The sequence below is a fragment of the Drosophila hydei genome, unplaced genomic scaffold, assembly GCF_003285905.1.
Source record: "Drosophila hydei strain 15085-1641.00,03,60 unplaced genomic scaffold, DhydRS2 tig00000063-arrow-pilon, whole genome shotgun sequence".
Lineage (NCBI taxonomy): Eukaryota > Metazoa > Arthropoda > Insecta > Diptera > Drosophilidae > Drosophila > Drosophila hydei.
Genome location: NW_022045657.1, coordinates 9,583,195 through 9,608,275, shown reverse-complemented (window position 1 = coordinate 9,608,275; position 25,081 = coordinate 9,583,195). Strand labels below are relative to the sequence as shown.

General features: G+C 39.1%; 1 protein-coding gene across 2 annotated transcripts; it reads right to left on the bottom strand.

The window, feature by feature from the left end:
- LOC111592482 (tubulin beta chain) lies at positions 1 to 25,036 on the bottom strand. 2 transcript variants are annotated; one of them, XM_023304697.2, is made up of 7 exons: positions 24,705 to 25,036; positions 7,606 to 7,840; positions 6,618 to 6,847; positions 2,562 to 2,729; positions 1,886 to 2,150; positions 256 to 578; positions 1 to 179 (listed from the first exon to the last, which is right to left on the bottom strand). In XM_023304697.2, the coding sequence occupies exons 1-7, from the start codon at positions 24,759 to 24,761 to the stop codon at positions 87 to 89; spliced, it is 1,371 nt and encodes a 456-aa protein (XP_023160465.1). In that variant the 5' UTR covers positions 24,762 to 25,036; the 3' UTR covers positions 1 to 86. The 2 variants fall into 2 exon arrangements, with proteins under 2 accessions (XP_023160465.1, XP_023160466.1); XM_023304698.2 differs by lacking the exon at positions 2,562 to 2,729 and adding an exon at positions 2,267 to 2,434.
- Positions 25,037 to 25,081: the final 45 nt, after the last annotated feature.

Sequence of the window (25,081 nt, the reverse complement as noted above, 5' to 3'; positions counted from 1 at the left end):
TGTTTATTAACTTTCATTAGCTGTGTCTACACGTTTGTAAACCTAGCTACAGATAACAGTAATACTCGATTATGACGAGTACTTGCTTAGGCACCGCCATTCTGCAGTGCTTCTGACTCGTAAGCCTCTTGCTCGGCCTGCTCGTCGTCGAATTCGACATCGTCGTCGGCGGTTGCTTCCTAGAAGGAGGAGAAGCATATAAATTATATGCATTAGCCGTGGGAAATGACGTGGGTGAAGCTGAGTGTGTCGCACCTGGTATTGCTGATACTCGGATATCAGATCGTTCATGTTGCTCTCCGCCTCGGTGAACTCCATTTCGTCCATACCCTCGCCAGTGTACCAATGCAGGAAGGCTTTGCGGCGGAACATGGCCGTAAACTGTTCGGAGATGCGCTTGAAGATCTCCTGAATAGCTGTCGTATTGCCAATGAATGTGGCTGCCATCTTGAGCCCGCGTGGCGGAATGTCACAGACGGCCACCTTCACATTGTTGGGTATCCATTCGACGAAGTAGCTGCTGTTCTTGCTCTGCACGTTGAGCATTTGTGTGTCCACCTCCTTCATGGACATGGGTCCTGTTAATTATTAAGAGTGCAGAGTAAAAATACTTGAACTCTGGTGGCAGCATTTTTTCCGCTTTCTTTCACATCAAAAACCAAGTTGGCTTTGATGCGTCAAGTAAATCCCCAAATCCCTGAATATGAAATACTAAACGGCTTCTAAGCCCTGCCAGCGCACTTGGCCACCTGGGCAATGCTTGTGCTTCTGCCGCTGTCTGCACTCTTAGGCGCTGCTCTAGTGGGTGTAGGCGGTGGACACCAATAGAAACAGTCCCATGAGGCAACTAAAAAAGCTGTTTAAATTCTTGTTGCTTGTTTTTTTTTTACGCTTTCTTGTTTATTTTTTATATTTTAGCTGACGCTCATTTTTGTGATTAATTATTTTGTAAGCGCAGACAAACGAACGCGGGAGCGTGGAGGAACAAGTTGTGCGACAGGCACTGCCGCTGCTGCCTTAAGTCACGTTCAGCATGATTAGTTAAGGCCCAAAAGCCGTGTCAGGCAGCGGTCGCGGGACTGGGACTGCGACATGGACAGAGACGGGGATTGGGATTGGGACTAGAGCCGAGACTCGCAATTCCCCAATGGATCTTGAAAGTAAATTTCTAATTACGCGCGTTTTGCGAGTCATCAGTCAAAGGCAAAATGCGTGTGGGCAGGGGCGTTCGAGCGTTCGGCCGTTAGGCACACAAGGAATAACAAATGAAATATTATGCGGCATACTTTCGGGCGCCGCAGCGCAGCAGTTTATTAATTTAAAAATTAGCGCGAAAAAATGCGACCTCCTGCTCCTGCCTCGTCAGAGACATCCACCAGAAGCAGGGGGCACAGTCAGGGGCAAGAGCGACAAACAAATTTGCGCTACGTGCGCGCTGACGGATTGCAGCCTTTTTAGCCGCCTGTCGACGTGCATTAATCATTTTTAGTGGCACCCATAAGTAGGCTTTGCGTTTGCTAATAAAATTGTCGCCGTCGCAGCGGCGAGCTACGTGACTACGGCTGATGCCTACGCAGCGCCCAGGTGCGCCAGCCGCTGCCCATGACAAAGCGACAAAGTTGGACGGGCCTAAGCTGCGTTTGCGGCGCTACGGACGCTTCAGCCTAAACCACACAGACAGCAACACTGGCAACATGGCCATATCCGCGCTTGTAGCTGTTGTTAAAAAACTATTTTTCTCTGTTGGAATGTGGGTGCGGCCACCTTTCACGTGAGCTCCGCGGATGTCAAAGAGCACGTGGCGCCTTGTCGAGTCATGTCAACGACACCCAAAAGTCAACCCCTAATCGTGTCCATTTATCAGGGAAAAGGTCACAACACTCACCACGGAAGATGCAGGCGACGGTTAGGTAACGGCCATGCCGGGGATCGCAGGCGGTCATCATATTCTTGGCATCGAACATTTGTTGCGTGAGCTCGGCAACAGTGAGAGCGCGATATTGCTGCGAGCCCTTGGCTGTGAGCGGCGCAAAGCCGGGCATGAAGAAGTGAAGGCGCGGGAAGGGCACCATGTTCACTGCCAGCTTGCGCAGATCAGCGTTCAGCTGGCCGGGGAAGCGCAGGCAGGTGGTCACGCCAGACATTGTGATCTAGATGCGAAAGAGATCCTTATCAGAAACTGCTGAAGCAAATAGATGAGTTGTGTCGTTTGTTATTCCTGAAATTTGGCTTTGAGTCGTTGCTGCATCCTTTGCTATTTACTTACAGACACCAAATGATTGAGATCCGAGTAGGTTGGTGAGCCAAGGCGTAAGGTTTGATAGCAAATGTCATACAAGGCCTCATTGTCAATGCAGAACGTCTCATCTGTGTTTACGCACAGCTCGTGCACCGACAGAGTCGCATTATATGGCTCAACGACCACCTCCGACACCTGGATGCCAGCAACAACGTTGATGTGGACGTGGACAACGGGTATGTGGTGGGTACAGTGTATGGATGGATTGCGAACACAAAACCGAAACACACATTAGTTAATCTGTTGTGGGAAATTCACTTACGGAAACCAGATGATTCAAATCGCCATAAGTGGGCGAGGAGAGCTTCAGCGTGCGGAAGCAGATGTCATAAAGCGCCTCGTTGTCAATGCAGAACGTCTCATCCGTATTCTCCACCAGCTGGTGTATGGAGAGCGTTGCATTGTACGGCTCCACGACGGTATCGGATACCTAAATGACAAGAGCGAACAACGGCAAACGGCAGCGGCAGGTGACGGCATGCAAGAAAGAAAGCAAATACATATATTTATATTAATCGGCAGAGTTAAGAGTTAATCGAAACACAATTTGATGGCTGTTTAATATTTAATGAATTCGCTTATAAACTAAATATAGACAAAAACAAAAATAAAATGAATGCATACAGAAGTGTAATTCAAATCAACTCAAACCCTGCGTGCAACCTTCCATTAGCTAAACGGAACAGTTTTTATTTTGACACTTCATGGAGATATGACCAGGGGTATATTGATTATTAGAGTAGGTGATTAGAGTTAAGTATACTGCGGTCTGCTGGGCAGAGAATTTGCCTTCATAAAGATAACATAGACAGGTGTTGAATCAATTTTTTCTAGCTCAAATACTCCGTCTAGCCTGAGCTGAAAGAGTCCTATATACTATGATGTTTCTTCGGTATTTATTGAGAGTTTTGTCTTTTTTTTTCATTCACTGCAATATGCTATTTTAAGCCCATTATGATACCATTAAGCGATTAAAAAAAAAAAGACAATTTTTGATTTTTCTCTTCTTTCTAAGTATTAAGGCTTCGATACCTGGCCAGCTCGGTATCATTTATAATATAATAATAATAATAAATGTTTTAAATAAATAAATTTAAATTTAAATTTTACAATTTATAAATAAATGTTTTTTATAAATATTAAACTACTTTGAAACTTAAAACTCAGATTTTCCACAGTTGCAAAAGCTTTAAACAGTTGAATTATATAAATATATAAAGATATATAACGAATCTTTTCTAAGCCTTCATATTAATTGTCATGGGAGCATTCAGTTGCTTCTGCATTAAACTTCATCAATTTATTGGCAATTTCTGCACATCAATTAGACAAATAAACTTCGGCTTTAATTTTCAAAAAGCAAACCATTGCGTTATATGATATTTGTGGAATTTAACTAATTTAATTAAGCTTCACTGTCAACAGAAAATGAACAAGTTTCGTCCATTGAAATGAAAGCAGAAATTAGAAATTTCATATTATTCTCTAAAATGGGTTTGTACAATTCTGCATTGCTTTGAAATGCATCAATTGAAGTACACGAAAATTGCATTTCAAACAATAGATGCATGCAATACGCCATAACTAAATGGAAACGGATGGGGAAAACGTGCTGCTTCTAAAGGACGTACACCTGCTGCAGTCCCAAGCCAAGTGTTGCCAAGCTGACGGGCATGCAGCCCGTGTGTGTGTGTGTGTGTGTGCTCAAGCTTGCAGCAACTGAAAATTATGTGTAATACTTTGGCTAGGCCTATATTTGCTTTGGCAAGATGTATTGCACTGCCTGTCTCGAGCCAGTTGCTGTTTGAACAATGCAAAATGTTTGCTCATAAATCCTTGCAATTATTTAATGGCGCCGACACAGGCAATAACGAACGGTCACCTGGACTACAGATACTACATGAATCTAATTATAATGAGTTATGCATGGCCCCAACTATTGTTACTGCAGTTCTGTTTGCAAACTGCTCAGACAAAATATTTGCAATGTTCGAAATCCGAAAAGGATTTTATATCTGGCTGCTCTGCTGCATGGCATTAATGAGCCCAATTAAATGGGTTTATTTAATGCGCTTATTAATAAAGCCCCGGTTTCATTTTAAAGCTGATGTGTGTAAAACAAAAACCAACAAAAATTCGACTATTACAATCGACGAGTAAATCGCATAAATTTGATATACGTATTAAGTGACAGGCGCGTGGCAGGTCCTGGCCACAACAAAATGGCCGCCAATGCCAAAACATTGCGGTAATTCGCCTGGCCGAGCACATAAATATCAACCGCTAGATGGGGGCTTCGGGCCTAGAGGCTGGGCCTTGGTCGAAAGGGCTGAACTGACCCAATCCCAATGCAAAGTGCGACTTTGTAGCTTGTTCTTTGCCGCTCAAGCATGACGGTAATAAATTAAACAGAACAAAATATATGTTTCAGCTAATCTGCATATGGGCTCTGTGCGTGCTCAAATAAAAATGTCCAGAGAAAGAGCATGATATATATATTGGTTTAAGCAGTTTGTCGAATGCTAATTTCACGCATCAATGAGTCTTCTTTTCTGCTTGCCTTTAAACTTATGTGTCAAGTTAGGGGCATTCCACCAAGGTTAAATATCATGTAAATATCTTTAATTGCATTTTAGACATTTGTTTTTTCAAGCTGTGAATGCGTCCATTAGAGCAGTGAGATGTAAAATATAGGTAAATATAAAGCTGAATTGGCCGCATTATTGAAGCACGAATCATGCCAAATAGAAGTTCAATAGAAACTGGTTTTAGCAAGTTGGACTTGAGTTCAGATAGCAAAGGTTTAAGAGACCTGAACTTAAGTGTTATGCATTAAGTGCTAACAACTACTTCAAAGACTGGAAGATGAAAAGTGAACTCACTATGGTGACCCAAAGCGAAGAGCTAATATTCTAATCATTCTACACTTTTTTCAAGCGCGCATAGCAAACATCGTAAGCACACGCTCTGCACTATATTATTGGAGCTTAATTGTTGAATAACTCTTCTGCTAGAGGGAATATCTTAATCAATTTTCCAAATATCCAAATATCTCTGTAGTTATTACAAAGGAATTAAGGTACTCGAAGGGCCAAATTGAATACAAATGTCATTAGCTAATGCTGTGCTTAGCTCGGAGTGATCTACTATGAGCTGAAGTTCCCTAACTAATACTAATGTCCATTGCAGTCTTGTGGCTGTTGCTGGCACAAAAAATGGTTAGCTAAAGTCTTTAAATACTGTTTGAGAAATTTAATTTAAAATACAAAATGTATGAAAATTTTGCACAGAACATTAGCTCTACAGTTTTTTACTTGAATTTTAATGCCAAAATTAATCAATTTGATAAAAGAAGGGCATTCATTATAATAGCCCGATGTGCTGTTGGCTCTGCGCCGCCTGTTATTGACAATCAATTAGCCACTAAATTAATTAAATTAAATGTCGAAATGTAATTAAATGCTCATGATGATTATAATGCAAATGAAGGTGTCTCACGTGCAGCGAGAGCTGGGCGTGCGTGTAAAATATGCAACTAGGTTAATTAAGCAATAATTGAAGCGTGTCAGAATTCAGCCATTGAGGAACCAACCCATGGAGTACCGACATATCACCTATGGAGCACTCTTCCTTCCATGAAGGCCAACCGAATTGCATTTCAACTATCACATTGTCAATTAGCCGCAGGTCGTTGGCGGTTCTAAATTCGTCGGCAAATTAATTAATATTATTTGGCAGCTCCAAATGCCGTGGGCAATAAATGACATCAATTGAAATTGGCACAGAGGGGGCCGACACGAAATAACACTCGATATTATGCAAATTGCACTTTGAAGCTGCCTTTTGTATGCCCTACTTGAAAAATCTATAAGAAGCCAACTTGCGACTATCTCCAATAAGAAAAGCCTAAGTCTCTTAGTCAGATCTACTTGAAGCTGGCTGGGATTAACGTGCAATTTGAAGGGCATTCCATCGCTAACAAGGGAAATATAAATATAATATAATATATGAATGTGATATATGAATGTGAAAGAATATGAATCTAACAAGAGTTAGGTCTGGGAACATGCGTTGCATGTAAACAAGAGATTTGGTTAGGATTCGGGTCAGGCCAAATTTGGTTGGATCATTTTGGATATTTGACAAAAACGCGTGCAGGTGTAAAGCATTTGGGGTTTGCAGGTTGGCATTAGAGACGCCGCTAGCGCAATGAGCACACGCTAAGCTGATTAGCCTAAGCGGATTGCCCTGGCCAAAATCATGGGAGTCGGCTGTGCGTGGGAATAGGATGACATAGCAATGGCAGTTGTACACTTACCTTGGGTGAGGGCACCACCGAGAAGGAGTTCATGATGCGATCCGGATATTCCTCGCGTACTTTCGAAATGAGCAGAGTGCCTAGACCAGAGCCAGTGCCGCCGCCAAGTGAATGCGCCAACTGGAAGCCTTGCAGGCAGTCGCAGCCCTCGGACTCCTTACGCATCACTTCCAGCACCGAATCGATCAGCTCGGCGCCCTCTGTGTAGTGGCCTTTAGCCCAGTTGTTGCCTATGCAAAGGAGATAAATAGATGAATACATAAAGACAGGTTCATTTACAATAATATATTTATCTAATCAGGCACACACACATATACACACACAGTTAATAAAACACATGCACAACAATGACAGCATTAACAACAACACGTTGTGATGAGTGACATGCACAAAATTAATTTTCATCGTCATCCGCAGGCTATTTTATAATTGCAATTATCATCAACAATCCGGACAGCCATGTCTCCAGCAGCAACAGCAACAGCGGCAATTAACGAAACAACAACACCGTTGAAAAGCACGGTGGTGCAGCCACCTCTCTAGTTGCAACGCTATCCAAAGACCATAGATGGCCCACTGCTGTTGCTTATCAGGACTGCTTACAGCAAGGACGACCAATTTCAGCAATTTCATCAACGTCATTTTGTTTGTACTTAGCAAAGCAATGACAACAGCACATGCTATGCCTTTGCTGCTTGTTGCTGCTGCTGCAGCTGGAACAACTGTTGCCAGAGACATGCTCGCTGATGAGGGCCACCAAACTGACAAACAGGACAAACTGCCGATCAGCTGCGGGCGAATTTGGCAACAAGGCAGCATTAATGAGCAGCTAAAATGCATTAGCTGAACGCTGTTCGACCCTGAAGAGGAAAGGTAATTGATGAACGATGCAATTGCCGAGAGGCGAACGCAAGGACAGGTCTTAAGTGTTGCTTTGTGCCTGAATTAGATACAGTGCTCGATATACTCTGTCACTTTAAGCACTTACCTGCTCCAGACTGTCCGAAAACAAAGTTGTCGGGCCTGAACAGTTGTCCCATGGTTGATTGGCGCACCGAGTCCATGGTGCCCGGCTCCAGATCAATGAGCACAGCGCGGGGCACATACTTGCCGCTGGACGCCTCATTGTAGTAGACATCGATGCGTTCGTGCTGCAGATCCGATTCGCCATGATAGTAGCCATTGGGATCAATGCCATGTTCCGCTGAGATGATTTCCCAGAACTAAAATGATAATAATAAATAATGCTATTAAATATTTTGTATTAATTAATTTGAAACTTAATTCAATCATTGCAATACGAATAGGAAACAAATATTGCGCTCTTTCTGTCCTCCGACTCATCTCATAGTTCTCCATCAGACGAATTTTAATTAAAGCATTCAAAAGATATTTCAGTGAATAAAGTAATCTAGATGCTGTACGCTCGTACATCATGATATTACGTTCTATGCTATGAGAAATGATGCAAGACTCGTTCATTTTTTGGTTACAGTTTACTGCATGGCGCAGAAATATTATTTTTCAATCAATATATCGTATCGGTTCGCATGTGTCAGCAAATAGTGTGTGTGGCTTCGTATATGTGCCTGTGCCTGCGCCTGTGCGTGTGCGTGTGTTTGTGTTGCATTGCTTTGGCAATCAGTGCATATAAATATGAGTGTTCTTTTTACATGCCGCTTGCTTTTATGGCCAATAGCAGCGCCAACATCGTCGTCGTCGTCAGCGTTCTGGTATCTATCTGTTTGCGATTTATGCGCGTGCATATGCTATAGCGTCCACGCCACCATCACCCAGCCAGCCAGCACAACCACTCGCCCGCTGCCTTCTGCAGCACTTTATATGCCGTGAGCAATTTCTGTTGCATACTTTTATGGGCGCGCACTTTTTGCAGGCAGAGGAGCGAGCTTCGTGTTATTTTTTGTTGTGTAACGAGGGGGAATAATTGAATCCTTTTAGGTGTTTTCATATATATTTATTTATTTTTGCCTCTTTCTATGGTTCGAGTGTTTCAGCGATTTTGCTGTTTTACCTCTGCACTCTCCATTAGCCTCGCCCTCCCTCTCTCTCCCTTTCCCTCTTTTTTTGGCCCACTATCCTTAACCTTTCTACTCAAACCGCTTTTACATCGTATTTATTCGCACGTATATTTTTCTTGCGTGCGATTCAACTTTTTATTTTTATTTTTCTTTTACTTTTTCTGCTTTGCTTTGGTTTTATTGCCCAATACGCTTCGTAAAACATTTCACGTTTGTTGCGCATATGAATTTCAAATGTTTAAAAATGTTTCAATCGCTTCGCCTTTGTTAGTCAGGTGTATGTGTGTATGTGTGTGCATGTGGGTGGGTATGGCTGTGTGGGGTTGTGTGTGGCCTGTTGTGAGTGTGCATGGGCCGGCGGCGGCTGACAGAAGCTGGAGTGGATGCCAAAATGCTAATTGTGAGAAAATCGCAATGTGCGCTGCACGCCACTGCCATCGATCGGAATGATTTTTAATAGACTTAAGCCCCAAAGGACATGAATTAATTTATTTTACTCGGCATCTCATATTATTTTGGACTGCCAACGTTTCGTAGTTGGTTTCGAGCAGGGCATGCCTTCGAGCAGACTAAGAACTAGCCATCCAGCCGACTCTCAACTGTTTTCATAATTAACGGACGCGGTTAATATTAATGAAGTCGATAACGGCAATTATGCTTTCATCTTCGCTTATATTTTTATATTTTTCAGTATTGACAGGCACAAAACTTTCCACATACTTCTAGCACTTGACATCTGAAGAGCTAAGACAACATTATTTGTTTTATTGTTTGTATGTCCTTGAACTTTTCTAGGTGCCTGGCGAGCGCTTAAATATCCTTAAGTAATTCACAAAACTTCGATTTTCTAACGAGGTCTCTGGCGCTCTGGCAGTGTATGCCTCATTAGCGCAGACAAGCAAACACTGAACTGCTCTCTTTGTAAAGTCCATAAATATATACAGATAAATATAAGACAGAGTCATCTGTATGAAGTAATATCTCTAATGACATGAATTATGCGGAAATGTTTATTGTAAATAATGAATATAAACAAAACTGAAACTGTTCAACTGTTTTCTAGGAACATCCATATTTATACACTGAAACATTGGCAATGGGAATTCTGGGCATAAGGCTTTTGTGAAAATGTATGTAACAGGTAGAAAGAGGCATGCCAGACCCTATAAAGTATATATATTCTGGATCAAGGTAACGAGTTACAGAATCTTGAGAAATGAAAGCTCGTCTATATGCTGTACGAGTTTATACTTATTTATTTCGATAACTCGTCTTATTTTCGGATAATCGATCAAAATCGATAACCTTTGTTTTTTGAGCGTAGCTAGAATACAGACAAAGTGGGAGGCTGCTAAATAAATACATAAGAAATTAATGTACCCAGGAATACAGTATATTCCATTGATAGGATATATGTATATACACGCTTAAGTCGTGACTCCTTTATATGCTATATATACATATATACCGTTGCATATATAGCGACAATTTGAGTACACTCGTATTTCTTAGTGCGTAGAACTTCTGCTTGTGTCCATAGGTAAAAGTTGAAGTGCTTTAAGCATGTTGAATAAAATCGGATAACCATTGATTGCAAGCACAAACTCACACACACATACACACACACGCACACACACTGTGTGTGCATTGCTTTTAGCTTGGCGCGCATGTTACAGGTTTTGTTGTTGCTGTTGTTATGTTAATCCCGGCGCAGCATAAATGTTTGCATTACTGTTAGCTGTTGTTGGCAAAGTTTTATTTCTCCATTGGCTTTTAGACGCGCAACAATGATAACAACTTGCATGGCCAAAAATAAGAGAAAAAACCTTCGAAAAAGTTGTGTGCCAAATTTTCCATTGCATAAAGTTGGACCTCATATGAGAAATAGCTGAATGGGGCCTGGCGTTGCCTTTGCCTTTAGCTTTGCATATATAAGAAACTGGAAATATGACACTCAATTGTACGCATCGGTAGACACTTTTGGCCTGACAATAACTTTGATTTGCATACGCTTTTGCTGGTATTTGTTTGTTTGGCTGTTGGCTGTTGGTTGTTGGCTGTGTGGGCTTGTATATCTGTGTGTGTGTGTGCTTTTAGCTACCCGCATGGGAGACAACTAGTTGACTGACTTTGTCCTGCTGCTGTTGTTGCCCTGGCACTTGTTGCCTGTGGGGAAATTTAAATATGTTTTCGTATATTTTACGAAGCCAATTGCAGATAAGCGTTTTTCTTTTCGACTACTTTTGAGCTGTTTGTTTGCTCTTGGCATTGAGTGCTGAGCTGCTTGCAAAAGGGTGCCATGCTTTGTATTCCCTTGCTAACGGGTATCACCAATCTGATGCACACGAAGTAACGCACTCAGGCTGAGTCTTATTTGTGATGAGACTCATATCACTCGTCACTCGTCACGCGGTTATTTCAAGCAGCATATGTAAATTGCCACTTTCTATGCGATTCTCATGATATTACTTCCCTTGCCTCTTTCCACTCCTCCATTTCTTTATACAATATTTTGGTTGCATTTTTTGGTCCGTCTTGAACTTGATTCAAGGGTATCTGCATGCCATGTTGTCTTAGCTAGACTGCTCTGGTTTTTTGCTATTTCATGCTTTTGTATAAAAAGCTTATTATATATGTATATTGTGAAAAGTTTTACCCTGTTGTAAGTGACGGGCGCAAAATGTTGCTGAACTGTCCAACTGCCCGTTTAACGTTCCGTTGATATCGACTCATGCTTTTGGCATGCCTGTCTCCGCCTTTGAGGTGGGTCTGATAAAGTGGTCTTAAATACTGCCTTTAGCCTCAACCGAAATGAAAAAATCAATTACGCTGCCTTCATTTGCGTGAAACTTTTGCTAGCTGAGGTCAAATTGCTTAATTACAAAATTGCGCACAAGCTAAAAAACTAAAGAGAACTTAAAAACCAAAAAAAGAAAGGAGAACGACGAATGATTAAATTAAAAGTAAACAAAAGGCAACGTGCGTTGACCAAAGCGGCGCCATTTTGCCAGCCATTTGTGGCGCCGTCTTTTTATGGGGGCCATTGCTAGACTCCCAAAAGAAATTCAATTCAAAATTAAAATTCTCAAAGCGTTCAAATAAAACCCCGAAAATACGGCGGACCGAGCAGCCAAGCAAAAGTCAAGTGGCAAAGCTGGTTAAAGAAAAAACGAGCATAAATTAATTGCGGCCAGCAAAGAAATGTGCGCTGCAGTTTGCGCTTTGTTCCTAAGACAAAAGGACATTTTAGTTTGCGTTCGCCGAAGCTGGCAAAGGCTGCGAGAGCTGCGCAAAGCAGCGGAAGTGCATGTCGCACCGGATGTGCCAGCGAGTGCGCCCTGGGATATCATTGCGAGGGGTCTTCGGAGATGCGTCTAGCTTTCCAGTTCCACAAATTGCTCGGCAACTGCGTTTGAATATTGAATTTGACGTTTTCGCTCGCGGCGCATGGCGCATTTCGTATCGAGCCCGGCGCACGGCGCACGCATAAATAAACAATTGCAATGGCAATAAATCATAGTCGAGATAGCTTAAGATATTCCAATAGACACACAAGTTTATTTCAATTCACTTGGATCCTAAGCCAAGTGCTCTTTAATTCTCTCAATGCTTAGTTTTCCAGCAGGCCGCCAAATGTTATTTAATTGAAGTGCACGCTTTACTGTGCACGGCATGTGTACATTTGTTGAAATTCAATTAAAATAAATAATTGAATTAATAATGTACATAAAATAGGTAAATTTACATTAACAATGTGCGCGTATGTGTTTGCACTCGCATGAATAAAAAACGTTATTTCTAATTAAAATTCCATTCTGTGGCAAAAGCGATAAAACACGATTATTGAGACACTTCTATTGTAGCAAAATCATTTAAAAATTGCCATTTTAGAAATAGTTTTTGCTCTAAATGTTTCACTATAAATATCTACCTATAATTATGCATTGTGTTCTATATTGAACAAAAATGCATGTACATGTAAATTGTTAACTATCCATTAGTTATATGAGGTACAAAAGACTGGCAGGCAGTCCTTAATGCCTCCCCATTTATTTTATTAAAAATGTCTTAAAAACTAAATTCTATCTTTGAGCTGTTCACAAGGAGTTTGTTAGTCCCCTACACTACCACCTACGAATGTGCCACCATAGAATTTAATCACTGGACTCGATGACAGAGATGATCTAATTGCGACCTAGAAGCATTCCAGAAATGGGCTGAAAAGTGAAGCGTTTGAATCAATTTCAGACAAGACCTACGCTAGAGGTCTTACAATCTATCAAATATCCCCTCACACATTGCCTGCACTTACGCCCGATTACTGTTCATTTTATTTATATACTATGCTGTGTTCGTTTTCGTAAATGGCCCTAACTACTGTTTAGAGGAAAGATTTATAAGGTACAAGGACACCAGTCGGTAAATATTTCATTAATTATAAAAAATGTAAATAAATAAATTAAAAGAAATATGTTGAATTCAGCGAAGTTTAAATTTTATTTAAATATTATTATTAAATAAATGCAAGCTCGTTGAAGCAAGAGCATGTTTTAGAGTTCTCAAATCTACACCAGGAAAGAAAGCACCAGATGGACGATCTATTGTTAAAGCATTCATATGTGAACGATTTAAATCTTGAATTCAATTAATGTAGACCTTATCTTTAAATATATATATATATAGATATATATATATATATATATATATATATATATATATATATATATATATACATTTTATTTCAATATTAATTTCATCATAGATTTAAGCGAAATATTAAGCTGTTTTTGGAGAATTTAATTGTATTTGCAGAAATTGTAAAAATAAGTACCAGTTAGAAATGGAGTTGAAAGGGCGACACGAGCACATTTCATTGATTTTAAATTGAATTATTTTTGGGACGTTTGCATTAAACTAATTATAAATAAATAAACAGGATTGCAACACTTTTGGCGACCATTTGCCAATTTACAAATGCGCACAAAAGCCGCTAAAATTGTGAGGGCTTGCGCTTAAAATTCAAAGCGCGCGAAACTAAGTCAATTTATTTTAATTTGCCAGCGACAAAAATATATTTCAATATATGCTAAATGTGTTCGTGTGTGAATGGGTGTGAGGCATCCATTAGCGTAATGAGCTTTGCTCCCGGGCACAGCCCAGCTCAGCCATAAGCTGCAATAAAATAAAAATGGATGTACACACTCAAAGCTTAACGGCCGCCCATCGATAGATGACATTTTGCAGCCGCTGGCCATAAACCATTTTGATGCGACAAAAAAAAATGAAAAAGAAAAAAGAAGAAGCACTCGTATAGAGGGAAGCAAACCCTTTTAAAGGCAAGATGAAACCTGGCCATCTGCAGCCGAGGCAACTGCTCAAAAATGCAATTTATATGCGTGCCGTCGCAAATAACGAATTGTACCCTAAACTACACTAACGATCCGCTGGGCGCGTGTCACGCCCATCTGGATGTGTGCGTGTGTGTTGGGCATTTTGTAATAATACTAAAAGGATATCGTCGGATGCTGCTCAAACGACATGCCATAGCATACTTTTTTGGGCAGCGTTCGGCCTTCTATGGCATAATTATAAGCAATTCGCAATTCACATGCATTGTCACTGCAATTTATTGTTTCTTGCCTGTGTGTGTAATTGCCATACTATTGCTACAGATACAGAGAACACGCTTAATTTGCTGGCAGCACGTGTGAATTTCGAGGTGGCCTCGGTGCACCAGAAAAATGCAATTTTTACCAATCGCATATCTCGTAAATTACCCTTTATACTATATGCATTTATGTGTGTGTTTGTACGTCTGTGTGTGTGTGTGTGTTTGTGCATTGCTGCTGCATTTCCAATTGCATTTCTCATCAAGTGCATCAATTTAAATGTGGCCACTAATTGTCATTATCAGCACATTGCGTTTGCTTTAGTTGCTGTTGGCTTTATGGCTGTTTATTGTTTCTGTATTTTGCGTTCGTAATACGCAGAGGCTTGATAAAAATACAACTGAAATGCAGAATTTCCAAAAATAAAAAATAAATAAATATTCTTTTCAGAACAATATGAAACAAGAGTATTTAAATAACTTATGAAGTCAAGTGGGAGATATAAGGGGGAAAGCGAAACAAAGTCAGAGTGCTCTAAACGAGACGACTCGACTAAGAGATACCCTGATACTCTGGCACACATACAACAAATTCTTTGCATTTGTTACAGTAACCGACATAGTAAATCTGATCTCCAACATTTACGGTATTAAAGTTACGCTTTAATGATAATCAATTTTTATCGATAAGGAAATGTGAGTTGTCGAGCAAAAAATATAAGCTTGCACTGCGTATATATACACAAGTATACATTTCAAATTTCAAATCTCTAGCTTTAGCGGTTTGCAAGACAGACCCTCAGGCAGACAGACATGCCTAGATTGCCTCAGCTGATCAAGAATATATTATACATTATGACACGCCTCCTTCTGCTTGTTACATGCATTTATACCCTGAATTGCCCATTTTCAATGGGGTACAGCGTATATAAATGAGGAAAAGGCAAACCTAGAATTCTCTAATGTACGCAACAGCTTAGAGGTTCAGGTTACACAAGAAGAATAAGCTGTTTGGGCAGGAAAAATAAACATGTGAGTAAAATAAAATAAATAGTCACAATTTTCAGTTTAATTTCCTTTTAATATGTCAAAGACAATTTCAGAGCAAACAGTTTCAATTACTAAACTTTGACTTTGAAACAATTAACTCAACTGAAGGCATTAAAATAATAATTGTTGTTTATTTATTTTTATTCGTAATGTTGCAATAAATAAACCAATTAGAACATTCTAAAATAGTTTGGCCAAAAAACAGGAATTATCTAAATATTTTCTTCTGCAAAATAATCAACGGAAATATGTTGAATTTTACATTTTTGTATAAATTAATGCTTCAAAAATAAAATAATAAACCAATTGATTTTACGCTTAAATAATATAATAGCAGAAAATGTATCTTTGTGAATTGGATTTTGTAACAGGTCTAACAAGCACACACACACTAACATATCGATAGATGCACACTGATAAACAGGTATTCGCAATTGACAAACAATTCCAATTGAGATTTCAATAATTGTCGATTTAGATATGTAAATATTTATGGTATATTCGGTCGGTCGGTCCGTTGGTTGGCCCGCTATTGATTTAACTAATGTGTTGGGTGTCTCTGTGCGTCTGCCCCCTCGGCTTGCTGTCGACCAGCCGAGGTAAATAATAACAATGCGGATAACCAGGCCATTTGCATGCCCTCCTGTAAACACCATTGATTTGCGCCCAGGTGCTCCGATCTGAGGTTATGCTGGCGCCTATTTGCATGTATCTGTTGACATATGAAAGCTTTCCAGTTTTTGTGATAGTCAGATAGCCAGCTAGCTATCTATGAACGGACTGAAGTGCTGGAGCGTGTCTGAGTTGTGTTAGTTTATGACCTCTGCTTGCCGTCTACATCCTGGTGGCTGCTGTCTAGTCAACAATAATATTTGCTAATGGCCAAAATCTTCAAGCATTTGCCGCTATCAGTTTGCATGTGCTCTGTTTCTCTCGCACTGCATGCTCATAAATGACACGACTTGCACTTCATCATTTGTTATATAAATATATATGAATGTGTGCTTATTTACATGGCCTGCGCTGTGACGGCTCGGGGCGGAGCGAGTAATAATAATAATATTTATGTGGCAAGCGATATGAAGTTCCTACACTCAAGTACGTTTTGGCAATAGCTGAATAAATAAACAGAGTCAACGCAGGAAGACCACCCCACATCCACACCCATTTACTCACACACACACAAATATGTTTCCTTGACTGGCAGTCTGATGTGTGGTGGGTCATGTGCCGTTAAACGCCAAGTCTTAGACCCAACCGCATCAAGTGGAGCTAGCACATATGAGGCAACCTCGCGCATTTTCGAGTTAAGTGTTTTTTTAATGTTGTTGCTGTTTATGGAATTTAAAGTCTATTAGCAACAAGCTAGTCAAGTCAAGTGGTGGCTTCTAGTGGTAGACATTAAAGCTGTAAACTGGAACCGGTTAAAGCTAAGAACTTTGTTTGCTTACTGTAAACTGATCTTGAAAACAAATCAATTGCACTGAAGGTAGCTTAACCACTATATTTCCTTATAAATTTTCAAGTTTAATAAACTTTTTATTTACCTTTGGCCAAATAATCAGAGTCTTACATATCTCTAGTCTACTATTTAAGTTTAATTTTTTTTTTATATTTTTAAAACTTTAACGGTAAAGCAAATATAGTTCAGATTATTACTCATAAATGAATACAAAATATGGAGGTTCCATTAAAAGGCTTTTAAAGCGAAAAGTTTTTCAAATAAATTTAAATATTTCACATATCCCACCTCAGCACGCGCAAATTGATATCCGCAGATTGCAAATTTAATATTTTTTAGCCACACAAAAAATTTATTTAAAATGTCGAAATGACTTATCAGAAATTAAGTTTAAAAACAAACGCGAATATTTACATATGTGCATTAATCGACGTCACTGAACATATCACAGAATTTTTTGTCTAATGCCATTTTCATGATACTCGTAGCGGCGCGGTTTTGTATATGCCATGTAAATAAGCATGTTTTTGTGGTATGTGAAGAGTATTCATTTATATAAATGACATTTCCATTTTTTTCAATTTTTTTTCTGTGAGAGCAGATAACTGCCACCTATTAACGCAACTATATTTGAATAATTTGTGTTTTATTTCAGCGATTTAATGACTGAAAATGTCATTAAATCAAAGGCAAGTGCAGCAGATAAAGAGAACTGAACATCAAATATTATTCATTTAATATTAAGGGCATTGCTCAATGCCTTCCGCTGCATGTGCTGATAACGTTTTGTTATATTATTTGCAATACATGAATAAAAATGTTTATTCATTCACATTTAAATTAATATTTTTATGCTTTGCCATATAGTTTGATCGACTATTTGCTGTTCTGCGAACGAAACTACATGTCAAATAGGGTGAATTAAAAATCATGGAATATATATCATTTGTAGATGAAGATATAATATTTTGAGTCCATTGATCTATGGATCTTAATCATACAGAAACTATTGCGAAAATGTGAATATAATTAATTTTATATTATATATTTCATATTTTTGTTATATTATTTTTTATATATTTTTAAATGTAGAAAAGGAATAATTCAAATATAAAATATTCATATATTTTTTAACAGATTAAAAAAGATAAGATTATTTAATCTCATTTTTAGTATATTGCTTTAATCCAAAACAGAATCAAAATTATTTAGATCTACCTACAGGGTGTTTGCTGCTTGAGCATACCCTAAAGTTCTCCTTGAGTTTGATTGCCGTTTGGCTATACAAAGGCCGAATGGTAGGTAATATATGTATATCGAAAATCCAATTATTGCTGTTTGCCATCGGATGGCATATGCCAAAACTGAAAAGCTTTCATGTAAATACTCGCAGATATTTTGTTTTGGGATGCAATTTATGATTTATACTAACACTTAATTTTTGTAATTTATTTTTTTTTTTGGTCTCTTTATCTAGATAAATAAAATGGATATCAATATCTGTATGCGGCACACAAAACTAATTGCTTTCCATAGATGAAATATATGTAATGATTAGATAATTCTTTTTATGCATTCCAGTTGGTTTGTTTATGGCGTTTCTACTTTTTACTATGCTCTTGCATGAAAAACACAATTGAAAATAAAATTAATTGAGGCAAAAACAATTGTTAATATTGTGCCAGATCAATTATGGCGCTCGGTCATTTGGTTATTTGTGGTTTGTTTGGCGGTTTCTGTGCAGTTTTTGGTCCAAGCACGCGCTAACCTGCTATAAATTATAAAAGCAACGCCAGTTTTTCTAGGATATTTGGCCACAGTTTCGCATATGCTTATGCACCTGCATACGCTCCCCCAACCACACACATGCAGACATACACACATATGCATTTCTATGCACATATAAATGATAAATATTTTGACCGCATTTGGTTTTTAATGGGGTTTTGCTTAGCTTGTTTATTTTGAAATTCCATTTGGCCATTCCCATTGCCATTTCGGCTGCACAATTATTGTCAACGTGTTTAAATAAAACAAAAACAAAAACAAAAGGCACAATAAAACCAAAGCCTGAAACAAATCTTGATTATTTTGTGTACTTTTTTTTGTTTTTGCATTTGCCATGATTTGTTTTTGTTAATTATGTGTCACTGTGCAATAAATTTGGCCAGTTGCTATCGCGTGTGGTTAATATCTGTCGGCATTATCTGCTCGCTGCGCTCCCTGGCTCAAAGTTATTTGCTGTTGCCTGCTTATCGGCGTCCAGCCGTGCGAGGCTAAAATATGTAATGGCCAATACAATTGCATGCATAATTTACAGCTTCGCGCAGCTTCTGGTCGTATTTACAATTATGCAGCTCGGATTAAACCTAAAAGCTTTAAATGCATTTGGATAAAACTCTTGCTTTTTTTTCTTTTTTTTTTATTTTTTATTTCATTTTTTGTTGTCTGTTTTTTTTTTCATGCTGTTCTCTTCCTGTTTTATTTATTTCGTAAATACCAGATTACAAAAGCGCAACATATTTCAGGTGGCAGCGATCTGCGCGACGCAAAGCGGAGTAACAAGGCAAAGGGCCATAATTACAGTTTGTGGCGTGCAATTTCAATAATATAAAATTACCAAAGTAATTGAAAATGCACAATAAAACGAGAAGCAATGATATAAAAACATGCAAAAAGAGAAACAATATCTGTGCGGATTGGTGCCATGAATGCACGAATGATAATGAAACATATGGCAAGCGTGGCTGAGGCTCGAATGTCGGGCGGGCACTTGAAAGCATGCAACAGCCACATGCATTAAGGGGCAACATGAGATTTTAATGACCAGAAGAGTGGAATGCTTTTCGAAAGTGTTAAATAAATAACAGAAAGTCCTCCCCCAGCCATTTGTCACCGTCTGCCACAGCAGCTGGCCGCCGGATTGGTCAGGCGCTTCAAGCGGCTTACCTATGGCCACAAGTGTTGCACTTGTGGGTGGGTGGCAGCACCGAAGGCTGTTTTGTTGCTGACGTCTGTTCTCTGCACAGCTGCTTGCTGTTTGCAGTTTGCATTTTTATTTTTGTAGCCTGCTTTCTAATGTGTTTCTAATATCTATGCGCCTGGCCTGTTTACAATTTGCATTTTGCATGGTCGGCAGCGCAGCGATGCACAAAGAATTGCATAAATAAGTTATTCTTATAAAATGCAAGCAAAATGCGCAAAATATTTATAAAAATTCCCGTTTGTTTATTCATAATCAGTTTGTGCAACGATGCGCTCTCGCCTCCACAGCCACAGCCGCGGGCACTGCGTTCGCCCTTTTTCTACATTGCATACCGTTGGGCGCAAGGGCGCGTACACATACACATATATGTGAGTGTCCGTGTGTAAATGTGGGCGTGCGTGGATAAGCTTCATTTGGCATGCATCAACGCATTTTTATGTAAATTGAAAAATATATTCTTTTTACAACTATATTTTTATAGTTTAATTCTTGTTGCCATGCCTCAGTTATCGTAATTTGAGTTTTAGATCGAGGGCTACAATAACAATTACATGAGTAAGCACTACGTAGAGCCATACTAGTTTTCTTTCACTGTAGATAAGCTATCGCGTAGACTTTATTATTTATATATTACGTATTTATTTAATTTATTATTTTCTTTCACCCAAAGCAGCAAACAATTTAAATTGTTGCAAGTCACAATTAAATTATAATTTTATAAATTTCTTAAAAGTATTTTTTATGTTTTCATAATCGTTTGGTTTTGGATAGCTTAAATTGTTTTTCATGCATTTGTTGGTCTACTCCATCCGTAGATCAACTAAGTTATCAATCGCTTGTTGTTTCCACCATCAAACAAACACCGACAGATAGAATTCATGGCAGGGAGCACATCAAATTGCATTTGCATATTGCCAGGCGCATTAGCAACCAGCAAGCTCTCAGCTAGAAACATGAGCCACATGCCACATGCCACATGGCAGCTGGCAGGTGGCAGGTGGCTACCACGACCCAACCACCTACAACGCCTTCACACAGCATGTAAAAGCGTGTAACCATAAAGAAATTATAGCTGCGATAGTTGCCAACGTTATCGATAATTCAATTTTGTGCATTATTTTGGCGCTGCTCTGATGCCCTGCCATTACAGGCAAAAATAAATGTATCCTAAGGCGGGCCAACACACACAGATACATATGTGTATCAGCCATTTGCATGCGGTATAAGCCACGTTGGATCCTTTGGTTTTGGTTGGCTTTTGCAAGCTCTTTAATTTTATTGTCTGTTGGTTGCGCTTTGGCATTTTGTGTTGTTGTTAGCTCAAATACGACAACGTTGCACTTGTCTATATATTTTTGCCACACTTTCACATTTCCACGATTTTCCCTAACCATTGCTCGCTCGCTGTCGTCGTTTATCTGGCAAGGGGCTTGAATTAAGGGCAAAGACGTAGGGCATGCGCCGTAAATAGATTTTGCCTGTTATTGTTCAGAAAATGATTTAGGGAAAATTAGGTTTATGTAAATAATGAAAAAAGAGCTCGCTGCAGGCTTCTTTTGAAACATCCTGGCATGCATGACCCGTCTCCTTAGTATCTAAATAAATGCCGGTGTGTCTGTGTCTGTATGGGTGATCAATTTCAGAGTATATACCACAGCGAGAGAAGAAGACTTAAGGCCATATTGCAAAATTAAAGCACAAAAGCTCAAGACATAATATTCTTTTCCTGTTGGGGCTGGATTCAGTTTATTCAAGACTGGGAAAGTAAAATGTAAGAATTTAAAAATGACTATAAATTGAACTTAAGGTAGTAGAACCTTGAGCAGCGTGCTCGATTGGGAGTTGTTTGCTTATATTTGCAATAAGTAGGATAGGTAGATAGCAGCATACAAGGTGCTAAGTAGAAGCACACATAGTCATCTGAATCTATCTGAGTCTTGATTAATTTTAGAGCTCTTAACATTTGTTGTTTATTGTTTGTTGTAATTCAATAATCAAAATAACTAAAAGATTCACATTATGAATCTAATTTCGATTTTTTTTATAAATTATAAATTATCCCTTATTTACGCCGCTGTTAGCTGTTGATTTATGATTTTAACAACCTATGACAAATTTATAGTATTGAATTTTTCGCTCTTGCTTTCTTTATCTGAACTGAATATGCGTATAAATATATATATACATATATATATATATAAGAACAGTTTGCTGCTGTACATAAAATTGTCCATTTAGAGAGCATATTTTTCGCCACGCACGCAGTTTTGCATATTTATTATTTATTTATTTTAGCGCACAAACAATAACTCACCCTGACAGCCAATTAATCAGAATTGGACATTCAATTAAATTGCAAAATAATATCACAGTGAAAATGAACGAAATTTAAATGTGTATGTAAATAATGCCCCAAGCAAAATATGCTCGATATTATTATAGGCAAATTTAATGCAGCAACATTGCTTTTTTTGTGTGTTTGGATTTCGGTGTATAGTACATGGCCTAGCCCGACCCAGCCCAGTTGTCAGATTGTATAATGAATTGTACGTTTATTTAAAAAACTTTAAATTATGCTGGCGAAAACGAAGTAAAATGGGAAGTGGAAAATGGGAAATGGGAACAGACAACCTGATGGGATAGGCCATGGCTCTGTCATTGCAACGAGCGGCCTAATTAACTTGGCAACACGCAAAAAAACAGCTTTAAAAATATGTTTACATAAAATTGAAGTGGCAAAGCGTGTAAAATGAACAAGAAGAAGAAACGTAACGAAATATGCAGATGGGTTAATGTGCAGAGAAAACTGCGCTGGGAAACGAAGAAAATACAGCAAAAGAAATAAGTAAAAGAAAAAAGTAAAAAAAAAGAAAAGAAAACTGTGTCAAACGTCAACGACTTCATTGATGTAGTTGCTGCCGCTGTTGTTGTTGTTGTTGTTGTTGTTGTTGTGGCTGTTTCTGGATTTCCATGGCTGGGGTAAATTGTGCGAGTCAACATTAAAACATTAAACAACATTAAAAATTAAAAATTAGCTTAGAATGGGCACCGAGTTATGCCTTTTTGGGGCTGCGTCGCGACAGTTATGCTCGTTTTTATGCCCCCGAACCTATTTAAACTGTGTGGGAAAGGGTATAGCTGCTTCGAACAACATCATGTAACAGCTCTAACTATAGAGTAATATCAAAAGCAGAGCGAAGATCGTTAAGATCCACAGATTGAAACAAAATGATGTAGGTTCTGTTATTGCATACATAAAATCGAACTTTCATCATCTTATCTAATTTATATTTGTTGTGTTATCGATATAAATCGATATCTCGATTTGATACTACCATAATATAATTGCCTTTTCTTTAAAGCAAAAATACTAACCTGTAAGCCATAATAGAAATAGTAAAATAGTTTACAACATGGAGATATCTTATGAAGGCACTGTTCTATATATGATTCATTATGATTCATCGTGATCCGCGTGACTGCTAAGCTGAGTTTAGGGTAACTCTCAGTCAGGCACTACTGCGCACTCGAACTCGTTTTGCTTTTAATTGGCAGTTCACATGCGGGGTTAAGTGAAAAAGTGTTCAGCTTCTGTCAGCCAGTTAGCCGGTGACCCACTTGCCGCGAAATAACCAAATAGTCCATGTCGTATGTAATGCCTATTTTTGGGTATGTTCTACTAGCGATATGAACCGACTTCTACTTAGGTATGTTCAAAGTTTTGTAAACAAGCATATTGATTGCATACATACATACATGGGTTCACAGGTAGGTAGATAAGAGCTTGTAGGCAAGCCTACAAATACAAGTACTCTCTGCGTCAAAGTCATTTTGATAGTCGGGCGGCAAAGAAGTCCGATGAAATGGTAAAGATACAATAGCTACAAGATACAAATTTGCGTTCGTGCAGCTTTCATTTGGTATGCAGCGCTGCGCTGCATTTCTTAACGCTTCCCAATTAACTGGACAGCACAATCATAAAACAGTAGGTAAATTTAGTCAAGTAGAGAGGGCATTCGAAAGAAAGCTTACCTAGCATTAATTACCTAGACCCGACTGAGCTGCGAAATAGTATATGAAGAACACAGCCCCAAAAAAACCTTCGTGAAAGTTTCGAAATACAGTCGAGCAGAATATAGATTACTTGAACCACAAAGTTGAAGATCAAAGCCGACAAGTTTGCGCGAATGATCGCATTGTTTTAGCTATTTGAAACAAGTGGTCTCAACTTGCAAAACTGACTATGGGATGCTCTATAGACACCCTATATATATGAGGCATATATTTATTCTAGACCAAAATCTGCGTGCGCATCTCCCGTTGGTTTAAGCTAAACCTAACAAACGCCAGCAATTAGAGAAGTAAACTAAAATAACGGCTGTCATAATTAATTTGCCATGTTTATTTAAGCTTTAAACTCTAAGCTAAGTGCACATTGGGTATTGTGTTACGTTTTTGGAAAATGATCTATGTGAGTCCAATGCTTCGAAACACAAACGTTCAGCTGCCTGCTGATATCATTAACATGATGATAAGATAAATCAGCGCGAATTTAAACTTCTAGAATTGTCGGTTGCGTCAGTTTATGTTGTTGCTGTTGCTCTGCAGTTCTATAGTTTCCCGAGCTGAGAGCGTAAGAGTGCTTTAGTTTCACACGAGCGTCTGCCCCAACCCCCATAAAAACAATCTGACGCACACAAGCAAAACAATAAATGTCAGCACGCGAACTGCGAAGCAGCGAGAAAGAGAGAGAGAGCTCGAAAGAGCGCGTGCGGCAGACGCAGCGAAAGAGATTGAGCGTGGAAAGCGCAAAGAGCGCGTTTATTTCGTTCTGTTTTATAATTAAACATGTGAGGTTAGGAATACTGTGAAAAAAGTAGGAGCTATTAATCGAGGGGCGTCAATGTGACACAGAAGCTGAATTTTTATTAATTATACGTACCTTTGAACCAATCTGATTGCCACATTGGCCGGCCTGCAAATGCACTATTTCTCTCATATTGTCAGACGCTCTGAGACTTTGGCAAAGGTCAGGTAGATGTTTATTAGGTGTCTTCTCTGGTCAACTGACAATCTATCAACACGGATTGAAAGATGTGTATGCACAGAGTATCACACACACGCACACAAACTAAGCCACACACACGCACACAAGAAACAATCGCTGACAAAATGCGAGGGAAACGGGGTGTGAGTTATTCGAATCGTTCGCTACGTATTACACTGTGAGTGATCGTCGCGCTCGCGTCAAGATTCCAACGTGCACTGAAAACGGCCGCAGCTGCAAATAGTGAGCGAGCCTCGAGAGTGAACTCGAGC

Bases quoted from the DNA above. Each gene is read 5' to 3' on its own strand.
- LOC111592482 (XM_023304697.2), bottom strand. From the start codon at position 24,761: ATGAGAGAAATAGTGCATTTGCAGGCCGGCCAATGTGGCAATCAGATT. The intron at 2,730-6,617 runs GTAAGTGTACAA...CTTGTCATTTAG, and splicing joins CGGTGGTGCCCTCACCCAAG to GTATCCGATACCGTCGTGGA. The intron at 2,151-2,561 runs GTAAGTGAATTT...TTTCGCATCTAG, and splicing joins ATTTGAATCATCTGGTTTCC to ATCACAATGTCTGGCGTGAC.